The sequence below is a fragment of the Epinephelus fuscoguttatus genome, linkage group LG9, assembly GCF_011397635.1.
Source record: "Epinephelus fuscoguttatus linkage group LG9, E.fuscoguttatus.final_Chr_v1".
In the NCBI taxonomy this organism is placed as follows: domain Eukaryota; kingdom Metazoa; phylum Chordata; class Actinopteri; order Perciformes; family Serranidae; genus Epinephelus; species Epinephelus fuscoguttatus.
This window is the reverse complement of record NC_064760.1, coordinates 677,307-689,814: the sequence shown is the minus strand read 5'-3', so window position 1 is coordinate 689,814 and position 12,508 is coordinate 677,307. Positions and strand designations below refer to the sequence as shown.

Here is a 12,508-nt window from a genome sequence, read left to right as displayed (position 1 = left end):
TTTCAGATGGTTGTAATCTGTAATCTGTAATCTGTAATCCTCACTGATAGCTGCCACCTTCACTCAGTGCTGCCTTAAGGTCAAAGGTCAGAGGGTTTGACATGATTGGATGACGTATGTCTTCCTCTCTGTGGACACACACTGTTCACTGACTTCTTTTATTTCTCTTTTCTTCTCATGTTTTCACTGATATGTTTAAACTTTGAGGGTCCTGAGAGGCCCCAGAGAGGCCCCTGAGAGGCCCCGGCCCCTGAGAGGCCCCAGAGAGGCCCCTGAGAGGCCCCTGAGAGGCCCCTGAGAGGCCCCTGAGAGGCCCTGGCCCCCAAGAGGCCCCTGAGAGGCCCCTGAGAGGCCCCTGAGATGCCCCAGAAAGGCTCCAGAGGCTCCACTGTGGTTATATTCACTGTCCACGGATGGTTTAGGGTCAGAGTGTTCTGTTCTTTACATCACAGCAGCGACAGTGAAGGAAACATGTTGTAATATTAAATATGTGGAAATAAACTGATATTAATGATTCCATGGCAACACATTGATAAACAGTATGTTGGTATAATAACATAGACAAACATTATAACAGAACATAGTTTGTAAATGTATTTTATTTTTTTCTGTTTTACAAACACCATCATGTGACGTCTCAACTTTTTAGTAGAGGACCATGTTTTAAAAAACTATAGGTCTGCAAAAATAAATAAATAAATAAAATGTAAAACATAAATGAATTAAAAATAAACAAAAAATGCAAATAAAAAAATATTGCTTTATTGTGAGTGTGGACATGAAACGGTTAAATCACTTTGTTTATTGAACAAACAAATAAAAATAAAATAAAAAGCTTTTGAAACCTCTGACGTCATAAATGTTTATATTTGTGTCTTTATCTGCTCCTGTTTATTATTTATTGTTTATTATTTATTCATTCTTGTGTTCTGTCCTCACGTGTGTTTTCACTTTGTTGTTTTTATTCTTCGGTCAATAACACAGAAGCACTGAATGAAGTGGTGTCGCCCCCTGGCGGAGGAGAGGCTCCGGTGCACCGCTCACTGCCAGCTTAAAGAAACCAGCCTGTGTGACCGGGAGACGCCGGTCTGTGAAACCATCGCACCTTCAGCCATTACTGTGACGTGATTGGCTCTGTCGAGACACCCAGGTAGAGAGGCGGAGCTCGGGATTGGCTGTAATTTAGAATCCCACTCAGAAGCGGTAGATGATTGGTGGATGTTTCCCAGAGCTCTAATCTGACTGGCTGCTGGCTGCTGAGGGGCGGGATGTCATGTTCGGTTGCGGAGCTGTGAAACCGGTAACGGAGCAGACGTCCAGCAGCACGTTGTGGAGCCGCGGAGGTGATTCACTGAAATCACTCGTTTATTAATCCAGCGTTCATTTTGATCATCGACCCGCCGGTAAGTCCCCGCTCTCTCACCGACTCTCCGTAGCTTCCGGTAAAAAGCCGGAGTTTGTTTCCTGAACCGTGTTCGGTAGATTATCTGGGTCGCACTCGGTGGGCCCCGTCTACATCCTGGTGAGGACATGGTGGCTGTGTTAGCGCGGTGATCGATCCTCGTTTCTCTAAATGAAACTATTTCATGTCAACGTGTTTAAATCATCACTGAGAGATGAACACTGTGTTGATATGGTGGAGTATCAGGTTATAGCCACCGCCATCTCCGCCTGCTCTCACTGTGGGGCGCCAGGAGATACCCACCACCCAGTGTAGCCCACTTCTATTCCTCCTCCAGTCGTGACTCCCTCCCTTCCTGTCGGTCCAAACCCGCCGGTTTCCCTCCGCAGACCTCCGGCTCTGTTTCCTGGGGGTCTGATCGGTGTGATGTACCCGGCCGGGTCTCTCACAGCCCGGCGGGGAGGTGAAGTGTGAGCGGGGGCCGGCCGGGACACGTGTTGGGGCAGCTCCTGACACCGAGCGTTAGTCGGTGACTGATACCAAGTGTTAGCCGGTGCCTGCCCTAGTTTGGGGGCCGTGTGTGTGTGAGTCCAGCAGCTGTCGCGGTTTAGCTCCGCGGTGAAGCAGCCAGGGAGCCATATGAGGCCCGGTTATATATCTGGAACCCGCCGGTGGATTTGTCCCAAACGTGCCCCCGTAGCGCCGAGCCGCCATGACTGGTGCGGAGTGTGTCGGTGCGGACACGGCGTGGCCTTTGTCTGCGTGCCATGCTGCGCTCTGACGAGACCTGTGTGTGTGTGTGTGTGTGTGTGTGTGTGTGTGTGTGTGTGTGTGTTTTATTCACACACTGATCTGGTTTATCTACAGATCGGGGGGGGGGGGGCAGGCAGTTAGTGTGTACTGGATGTGTGTTGGTTGTGATTGTGTGTGAGGACAACAGATGGCTGTGGTGGTGTGGACAGGTGTGTGTGTGTGTGTGTGTGTGCGCGCGCGTGGGGGGGGGGCAGTCCACTAAAGCAGGGGCGTCCAAACTTTACTGAATGGGGGGTGGATAATACCTGGGGCAGCTGCTCCTGGCATCATCATTGGGCCCGTCACCATCAGAATTTGGCTCCATACTTTAGCACGATGAATGAATGAATATTACAGACACTGAACAGTTCATGTCTCCACCTGCTGGTGAGCCGTCACCATCAGAGTTTACATGACGTATTAACTCACCACAGAGGAGACGTGATGTTCACTGACATCATCCTCTTTACCTTTATTTATTTAACCAGGAAGTTTCACTGAGTATAAAAACCTCTCCTACAGACGGAGACATAGTCGAGAGGGAGCAGCTGATCAAGACACATTAAAATGCAACAAACACAATGTATAAAACAGAAAAAGTTAACTTTCTAACCAGAACAGAAGGCTGTGTATTGATCTCAGCCCTGTAACATGTTAGTGATATGTTGTCATGTTAGAGTGCGAGGGTCATGTGACTGAGGACACATTACAGTCAAGCGTTTAACTGGTGCGATTTTCACAGTGCGATACCAGAAACTTTAATGGTGTCATGGTGACAGTGATGATCAGTAACGGTGAGCTGCAAAGGAAAGAAAACACAGATCTTTTGGTTGAACACATTTATCAAAACAGAAACTTGAAACCATTTTTAAAAATAGACGCATGTGTAAACAGTTCAACAGGTCGTCAGGAGTGAAGAGGCTCCAGGGCCGTTAATATAGACTGATGGTGCAGTGTGGGCGCACCGGGGCCTTGCCGCTAACCCTGCTAGCTAACTGTTAGCTAGCTTGTTTGCTGCTACCTGACCGCAGACTATGTGACCGCCCTGCCGTCACGTGTGACAGTCCTGCCGTCATGTGTTATAGTCCTGCCGTCATGAGGTGACAGTCCTGCCGTCATGAGGTGACAGTCCTGCCGTCATGAGGTGACAGTCCTGCCGTCATGTGTGACAATCCTGCCGTCATGAGGTGATAGTCCTGCCGTCATGTGTGACAATCCTGCCGTCATGTGTGATAGTCCTGCCGTCATGAGGTGACAGTCCTGCCGTCATGTGTGACAGTCCTGCCGTCATGTGTGACAGTCCTGCCGTCATGTGTGATCAGAATCAGTGCAAAATAAGATCTTACCTGATGGACCAATAAAGTGTGGGGCCACATGTTGAGCAGCAGGCAGTTTGAGTTTGGAACAGCTGGATGTTGAACATGTCTGCATTAACGCTCTGGTAGCTGTTAGCCTCTTTTAGCTTCATGACCACTCATCATGTCAGAGTCTGGCGTGCTGCCATGTGTGTTCTCACATATGAGGAATTAGCTTTGGTGTTTTAGAGCAGAGGACAGAAACAGAAGAACAGATTAGAAACAAAAGTACGAGTTAATGATGGAGGAGCTCAGCAGGAGTGAGTGAGAACCACGTGAGATGGAGAATAATATGGCGTGTACAGAGATGGTAGTCCAACAGGATGTGGAGACATTAATGTGCAGTGCGTGTAGTGTGTACTTGGCACCACAGTTTGACCATATTCTTTGTGCTACAGAGTTCACAGGTCAAGTCTGTGCATATTCTACAGCATGTAGACTTAAAGCCACATCACTGATCCCACCGAACACAGCTGCTGTAGTTTGTTTAGTGTCAGTCTGAAACACACTGAACACAGTCTGTACTCTTCTACAAACTGCTGACACCACTCACTGCTACAAATGACTAAAATATGAAACTCCATATTGGTGTCCAGTTTGTAAAGAGGACAGTCCCAGTGGACCCAGTGGATTGACAGAGAGACTGTTGGCTGTAACAGAAACACAGAACATCACCAGCTGTATCTTTAATTTATTTTTCCTCCCTTCAGGCAGACATCAGTTTCACTTCATGTCACAGTGTGAAAATCAACTAGCAGAGACGTGAAACTTGCTTTAAATGGGCGATCCATCAGCCCTGACAGGCACGCAGCAACACCGTGTGCAAACATTCACGTAGGTGATGCGTTTATCTAAAGGCAGCATTTAGCAAATAATGGTGAAGAGGAAACAGAAGGATGGAGGTCTGCTGAAGCATGTGTGGAAGTGAACATCAGTGTAGACCACCAGGACTCCTGGTCTCTCACCAGGACCTGCATCTGAAACATGTAGACCTACAGGATGAGGTGGGGTCAGTGACGAGAACAAAATGTCCCCATAAAGATGTGATGGTGTCAGAAGACATGTTGAGGTCCACTACCTGCTGTAGACTGACCATCACACATTTCACTGGTTACCAGTGAAACAGGTTGGTGATGTGGTCAGACTGGTCACCTGTAGCCAGGATTTTCCACTTTACATAAATGAAAGTGAGCATGTGCCACGATGAGAAACAGATACTGGATGTTGATGTTGTGAAATCAGACGCCATGTTTACCTCACCTGATTTACACTTCAAACCATCGGCAGGGTTGGATCTGACTGCTGTCCAATCAGGACGGCTGGAGGCCTCGTCATCATCACACTCAGAAGTTTAGATGCTGTAAAATACAAACCTGCCTCAAAGTATTTTGCTCAGGAACAAAAGAGCCTGCTATCCAGCTGGTTGGTTTCTACAAGCCGTCACAGCGTCCTGTAATCCACTGGTACTGGTGCTGGTACTGGTGCTGGTGCTGGTGCTGGTACTGGTGCTGGTGCTGGTGCTGGTACTGGTGCTGGTGCTGGTGCTGGAACACTGGGAGCTCAAAGTACTGATGGAACCAGTCTGAAGTTTCTGAACCCAGTGTTGGGATCTGGTGACGTTCAGGTTCATCTGGAGGATTCATTCCTCAGGGCAGATGTTAGGAGTTATCAACGGGACGAGATTTTCCAAATTTAGAAAGTAGTGTCAGAGTTTGAGTTTCCAACAATCATTTCCTGACCCAGTGTCACAGACGCTCCCAGGACAGGTGCTGCTTTAATAAAACAGAACTGAGCTGTTACAGCAGGTTTTATTCTGTAGTTTACCTGTGTCGACCTCTGCTCCTCCAAACCTGACCGCACCATGTTCACAACAACAATATGACAAGTCAACGTGTGTTTAAATAACAAATGTATTTGTCATAATACACACAAATAACTCGTCAGTGATTTTAAGTCTCAAAGGTAATTGTTGCAGTTGCTCCCATCTGAGGGTCGACCATAGACTTCATACATATCCCTCCTCTGATCCATCGATCTGATCAGCTGTGACGCCGGTTTGTCAGAAGTTAAGATATTCTAATGATGTGAAACAGAGACGCAGCAGATCGTGACAGAGGCTGAAAACATCTTCTGCCTTTAGACGTGTTGAAATGATTCGTCAGTGATCAGTTGTGGAGCAGCTTTGTGTTGATGAACACAACATGTTTCAGCACTAGTTGTGTGAAACTGTCATTTTCTGCACATTCTGTCACATGATCAGTTTCTCTAACCTTCCTCCTCCTCCTCCTCCTCCTCGCAGAGATTTCCAGTTGACCAAAGAAATGGTGATGGAGAAGCCAAGTGCCCAGCTGGTCGGGCGAGAGTTTGTCCGACAGTATTACACACTCCTGAACCAGGCCCCCGACTACCTGCACAGGTAACACTGGTCTCCTGTCATGTGACTGAACACTGACTCAGCTGCAGCTCTGTGTCATGTTACTGTAGATGCTGTGAGCTCCTCCTCACTTTAACTCAAACAAATTCATCTGTGTGTCTCTATTCTCAGGTTTTATGGAAAGAACTCGTCCTACGTGCACGGTGGCCTGGACAACAACGGCAAACCGGTGGAGGCTGTTTATGGACAGTCTGTAAGTGGGCCTCCTCCAGCAGATAACAGCTCTTCAAAATGTTATTTCCATAAAGCCGCAGTGCACTTAACTCCCACGCACCAACACTGAGTGGAAGCTGAAAGGAAAATAGTTGAGTGGAGTTGTGGCTGTCTGTCTCCTGTTCTCTCTCTCTCTCTCTCTCTCTCTCTGCTGCTGCAGGAGCTTAAGACACTGATAATGAGCTCTGTGGACACAAGTCTCTATCTGTCTCACTCGTGTCTCCTGCAGTGTTTGAGGCAGTTTCTTTTATAAGCAGAGAGCGGACTCTCATGTGTAACACCTGAGAGTTAGTTAACTCTCCTCTGTGAGCAGGAACAGCGAGCAGCAGCAGCAGCACCTCAATACAAACATGCATGTGCAGTGTGTCTGCACGCAGAGCGGGTGGACCACATTGTTCATGACATGATGAACAGCGGTATTTTGTCCCAACATATTGAAACACTGGGTCATCTTGTTGCAGCTGCTGACAATAAGGAACAGATTTATATAGCAAATAAAACCCGCAGTATCACTGGGCCCTGACGGACAGTCTGAATAAAGTCTGGACTGCTGCTGAGTTTTAAATGCTTTAAAAATGTCTGATTATTTCTTTTTTAAGAAGCCAGTTGTCGGACATTTGGTGTGTCTGAATAAGTGAAACTACTGTTTAAAGACCTCCAACAGGCACGTCATGACGCCACAGATGTAGTAGTTAATACCAGTGTCAGTGAAGGTCCAGATTCTCCATCCACAGTTCAACACCTCATACTGTAACAAACACCTGCCGCCCTGTGCTGCGTGTCGCCTCCTCTCACTCCCCTCTCACGCTCAAACTGTCCTGTCTGATAAAGGCACAAGATAAATATCAGACAGGCAGGATCGTCACAAACAGAACCAAAGAGCAGAAACATTTAAGAGAAGAAAGAGAATCTAAAGTTTTAACGACACAATAATCCAAGCTTTGTTCTTTACAGTGAGAAACTTTTCAGATTCTGTCCTTCTTGAATCTTTTTATTGAGCCTCCGCTCGTCTTTGTGCAGGAGATCCATAAGAGGGTGATGGCTCTGAGTTTCCGCGACTGTCACACCAAGATCAGGCACGTGGACGCCCACGCCACCCTGAACGAGGGCGTGGTGGTGCAGGTGATGGGCGAGCTGTCCAACAACATGCAGCCCATGAGGAAGTTCATGCAGACCTTCGTGCTGGCGCCTGAGGTTTGTAGTTTGACCTTCACAGTCAGCAGTGTGGTGCTCCATCAGTGTCTGTCAGTGTTTGATGATCTTGTTTGGTTTCTCTTCAGGGCACCGTCGCAAACAAATTCTACGTCCACAACGACGTGTTTCGTTACCAAGACGAGGTGTTTGGCGACTCTGACTCAGAGCCTCCAGAAGGTGAGATAACGTTGATGTTGTGTTATTAAAGGTGTTCATGTTTCACCTTGTTGGACTCATCGTTTTTCCCCCAGCTGCACTTTCATCTTCACAGTCATGATCCGTCTGATGTCGGCTTTGTTGTGCTAAAGATGAATTAAGATACACAGACGTGTTTCTCATTGGTTCTTTAGAGATGCACGTCTTGTGTCGGCGCTGTAGCCTCATAATTCAGGTTCTTTGATCGTTTCTCTTTGAACTGCCATGTCTTTATTTACGCCGGCTGCAGCTGCTGAACGAACCCCTCAAATGTTTGATGTCTGCGAACATTAGAAACACGAAGAAACAACGTGAAGAAAATGGTGTCTCAACACTAAACCACCATCGTGACAAATGCTCTGCTGTGTTTGTTGAACTCGAGGAGAAGCAGGAGCAGGAGGAGCTGACGTGTCCTCAACATGTTTGTGTCTTTTCAGAGTCGGAGGATGAGGTGGAGGAGATCGAGGAGAGGGTCCCTTCTCCTGACGTCGCTCCGGAGGAGTCTGCTCCCTTCTACGACCCGTCAGCCTGGTACGGATCTGTAGGGCTTTAACTTCCTCACATTGATCAACAACTCTGATATTTGTACATTCTCAAAGACTGGTGTGTGTGTTGAGCAGATTTGTGTGTAACTGTTTTTTTTGTCCTTGTAGTTCAGAGCCGGCGGTTCCTGGTGATGAGGAGGAGGCGGCAGCAGCGAGTCCAGAACCAGAGCCAGAGGTGGAGAAGGAGGCCGATGCAGCGGTGGTGGAGCTGAAGCCGGAGACGATGCTGGAGACACAAACAGACTCAAACACATCCGACGACCAGACAGAGAAAAGCCCTGCCGCCGCCCCGCCCACCGCAGAACCTGCCGCCGTGCCCGCCGAACCCGCCCCCGCCGCTCCAGAAGAAAACAGGGTAGGTCTGAACGTCACAGTGTGTAACGCTGACATATTAAACAGTGATGAGTTTGAGTTTATCTGCGTCCATCAGATCTAAATGTCTCCTGTGTCCTGTCTGTCCGCAGCCGTTCTCCTGGGCGTCGGTCACCAGTAAGAACCTCCCTCCCAGCGGGGCTGTCCCCGTCTCAGGAATCTCCCCACACGTCGTCAAAGCTGCTCCCACAGCACCGGTACGTTTCAATCTAGTGTTTCACCTCCACTTCATATCAACTTTGGATGTATCCTCTGAAACACAGCTTTAGTTCACACGTTAACTCAGTGGAGAAGTCGTTCAGGGACGGACTTTTCTCTTTGTTCTAACTGCGTCACGTTCATCAGGAAAATACTTTTCTTCAGGATTCATTTCATTGTTAAACAGATCAAATGCTCTCAGTCAGTCTAAATGTTATTGAACCTTTAATCTGAATGTTTAACAGAGAGTTTCGTCTCTCAGGAGGAGATCAAGGGTCTGCAGTTTATCAGGGAACTAAATCACAGAAAGAATTCACTTATTTACTCAGTTTGTGGAGTCAGTGCAACAAACAGGGACCTCAGAGTGACAGCTAATAACATTTGTGACCTTCCGGAAACATTCAGTGAGCAGCCTTCATGGATCTTGTCCCTGGACTCTCCAGGTAGGCTGCAGGTGTGGAATATGGCGGCCTCCTGGTCGCTTTACCTTCAAGTAAATTTGCACCTTTTCTTTTCGATGTGTTTTTATGACTCCGATGACTTTTTGCTACAAAGTGTTCAACTGTTCCGAGGTCATGACTCCAAAGGTCAGCTGTGTCAGCGTGTTGCACCTGAGGTATTGAAGCTGCCTGATAATTCTGCACACCTTAATATAAGGTCTGAGTCACTTTAGGCCACGCCCCCACCCTCAGATACTTATCACCTGGAGGTGATTACATCCAGTGAGCGTTCAGGTTTGTTTGGAGTTGAAAATGTGCACATAGATAATACTGAGGTCAGAATATGGTCATGTGCCTGATGATGGTGCCCAGAGCTCAAAGATGAGAGCGGACGGATGTGTGAAGTGTTTTTAGGAGCTGCAGCGTTAACGTCGTCTTCTCTGAGTCCAGGTGAAAGCAGCAGGACACAAACAGCCGCTGCTGGCGGCGCCCTCCTTTATGATGAGAATCAAAGTGAAGTCACTGAACCTGCCGGCTCGTTCTCTCCTCACTGACGTGTTGTCGACTGTTTCAGCCCAGAGCCGAGGTGAAGTCAGAGTCCCAGACAGCCACACAGAGACCACAGAGAGACCAGAGGCCGCGGGAACAGAGGCCTGGAGGTCCTCCGCCCGTGCACAGAGGACCCAGACCAGGTACACTCACACTCACACTCACACTCACACACACACACACACACACACACACAGTATGCAGTGGATCAGTGGTCTGGTCTGAGCTGATGGACCTGACAGGTAACAGAGCATCAGGCCTCTAGTGTGAAACAAACATGATCCAGTGTGACGTGAGCTGCTCAACAACAGACTGCAGGTGTGAGAGCAGCAACACTTTAACATGTGGCCTGAAATCAATGATGACATCACTGACCAGGAGCGGGTGACACAGAATCAGGCTTGACCCTGCTCAGAATGAGGCGGAGGTGGTTTCACCCTGATCATGTGATCATCCACTGAGTGCATTATGACAGCTGTCAGAGTTTTGTCGAGAGCAGGAGGTGGCTGCTTCTAACTCTCTGTGCAGGAGAAACCCTGCAGAACGTCCACCCTGAGGCCTCATGTGGCTGGTTTTAAAGATCAGTGATGTCAGTCAGTCTGTATACAGACGTCTTAATGTTCAGTCACAGTGCACGCTGTAATAAACTGGCAGTGATTCTGTTCATGTGACATCATGTTTCCCTCTGTCCATCTGTTTCAGTGCGTGAAGGGGAGCAGGGTGAGTCGGAGGGTCGCAGGGTGGTCAGGTACCCCGACGCCCAGCAGCTCTTTGTGGGAAACGTCCCTCACGATGTGGACAAGACCGAACTGAAGGAGTTCTTTGAACGTAAGTCAGATTTAATCATGAAGAACGCATGAGTCGTTGTTTTTGTTCTGAAGTTTAAAAATCTGACAGTAAATATATTTGAAACCCATGAATTTATTTTTTTAAATCAGAACTAACATTTCCAAATGTAGTGATCTAACAGTGGTGATAAAATGATGGTTAAATAAACCATGTCTCGCCCCCCCTCCTTCACAGAGTATGGTACAGTCCTGGAGCTGAGGATCAACAGCGGAGGGAAGCTACCAAACTTTGGTTTCGTGGTGTTTGACGACTCTGAGCCCGTTCAGAAGATCCTCAGCAACAGGGTGAGACACGAGAGCCACAGTTTGTCTGTTCAGAGACCAGTTTGTATATCTGAAGAACTTCCTGTTCAGCTGGTCACTCTTGTTGTCACTGTTGGTGCTCATGGATCCACGTCGTGTTTACGTCACTGTTTGGATTGTTTTGAACGAGGCTTTTATTAAATTGGAATATATTTTAATTCGTGTTTCTGGTCTCCTCAGCCCATCAAGTTCAGAGGTGACGTCCGCCTGAACGTGGAGGAGAAGAAGACTCGGTCGGCCAGGGAGGGCGACAGGCGGGATGTGAGGCCTCGTGGTCCAGGAGGTCCCGGCGGTCCCAGAGAGCGAATAGGAGGCGGTGGAGGACCCCGAGGACCCCCCACCCGCGGAGGCATGGCACAGAAACCCAGCTTCGGCTCCGGACGGGGCACCGGGCCCAGCGAGGGCCGCTACTCTGCCCAGCGCTAGTGAAGCGCCAGGGTGCTCCAAACCTGAGTTAGATTATGATTATTGATCCGCTGCAGCAGGAACCAATTGGACAAAGCTAAAATACAAACCTTCTCCACGCTGCCCTCAGGAGGAGGAAGGAGCTGGAGTGACTCACGTCAGTCAGAGTTCAGGCTGCTGCACAAACACACGCCTCCTTCCTGACGTGTTTGCTCCTCGTTCTTCCTCCTGAACCAGCCGACTGAAGGTTTCTGTTTGTAACTGACGCAGGTTTGGTCGAGAGCTTTCACCGTCGGATCACGCCAGCTCCTGCTGAGTTCAACAGCCAGTCTCAACATCTGTCTGTCATGAAGACGGCTGCCTCCTCTTCCTCCCCCTTCACCTCATTCTTCTTCTTCTTCATCACCTGCTGCTTTTCATTTCCCTCCGAGGAACCCAGAATGTCACTCCTGTTTTTCTTCTGCCCACCTCCTCCTCCTGTCCTCCTCCTGTCTCCTCTCCACCAACACGTATTATCTGGACTTTTTTTGTCTTTTTTTTGTTTTGTTTTTCATGCTGAACTTGAATTTATTAAGAAACAAATCGAAACACGCAAACACATAAAAAAAAAAGGGTAAATACTACTTGAATTGGGGATTAAAAAACCCAGAGGTTAGGTTTTTTCGCGTTCTCTCTCCCTGTTTCTTAAAGGAACGTGTACTTTACTGCTTGGGCAATCCTGTGTATTGCTGCCACCGTTGTATCTAGCGATGGATCTGTCTTATCTTTTTATTCTATCAGGTCAAGAGCTGAACTGTAGTGGTTTTATTTGAGTAATAATGTTGGCTTGTAATATGTGGATTCACGGACGCGTCTGAGTGGAGCATGTATCAAATCATGTATCAAATCCTGTCAGCTTCTACCGATGCACTTCATCTGTCATCATGTTTAAAATGAGCTCACCTGCCGATGAGAGAACTAAATTAAAAGTGATTTACTGTTTTAAACCTGTCGCTCTGTTTGAATCTTGTTCTGACTGAATGTGCAGCGTGATATCAGGAGGCCGAGGCCTCGATCAGACTGCCACAACAAATACTGTTTCATACGTCCAGACTGATTTTACAAGTCTGGTCAGCAGAAGACATTTGGTTGGAGGTGGTTTAAATGTGAGTGTGGTCTGCGCTGTATCGAGGTGGCTCAGTGCTCCAGAATATTTAGAAATATCAAATGAAAGATTTTTGAAAACTGTTGCTCCTCACTTCAATAAATCAGCTCTAAAAACAA

At 47.9% G+C, this 12,508-nt stretch overlaps 1 protein-coding gene across 1 annotated transcript; it reads left to right on the top strand.

The window, feature by feature from the left end:
* Window positions 1-1,256: 1,256 nt before the first annotated feature.
* g3bp1 (GTPase activating protein (SH3 domain) binding protein 1) lies at window positions 1,257-12,231 on the top strand. The gene is made up of 12 exons (XM_049585222.1): window positions 1,257-1,403; window positions 5,849-5,965; window positions 6,095-6,176; window positions 7,217-7,390; window positions 7,477-7,567; window positions 8,023-8,116; window positions 8,239-8,485; window positions 8,595-8,699; window positions 9,715-9,832; window positions 10,392-10,517; window positions 10,713-10,822; window positions 11,021-12,231. The coding sequence occupies exons 2-12, from the start codon at window positions 5,871-5,873 to the stop codon at window positions 11,264-11,266; spliced, it is 1,488 nt and encodes a 495-aa protein (XP_049441179.1). The 5' UTR covers window positions 1,257-1,403; window positions 5,849-5,870; the 3' UTR covers window positions 11,267-12,231.
* Window positions 12,232-12,508: the final 277 nt, after the last annotated feature.

Bases quoted from the DNA above. Each gene is read 5' to 3' on its own strand.
- g3bp1 (XM_049585222.1), top strand. From the start codon at position 5,871: ATGGTGATGGAGAAGCCAAGTGCCCAGCTGGTCGGGCGAGAGTTTGTC. The intron at 5,966-6,094 runs GTAACACTGGTC...CTCTATTCTCAG, and splicing joins GCCCCCGACTACCTGCACAG to GTTTTATGGAAAGAACTCGT. The intron at 8,486-8,594 runs GTAGGTCTGAAC...GTCTGTCCGCAG, and splicing joins CCGCTCCAGAAGAAAACAGG to CCGTTCTCCTGGGCGTCGGT.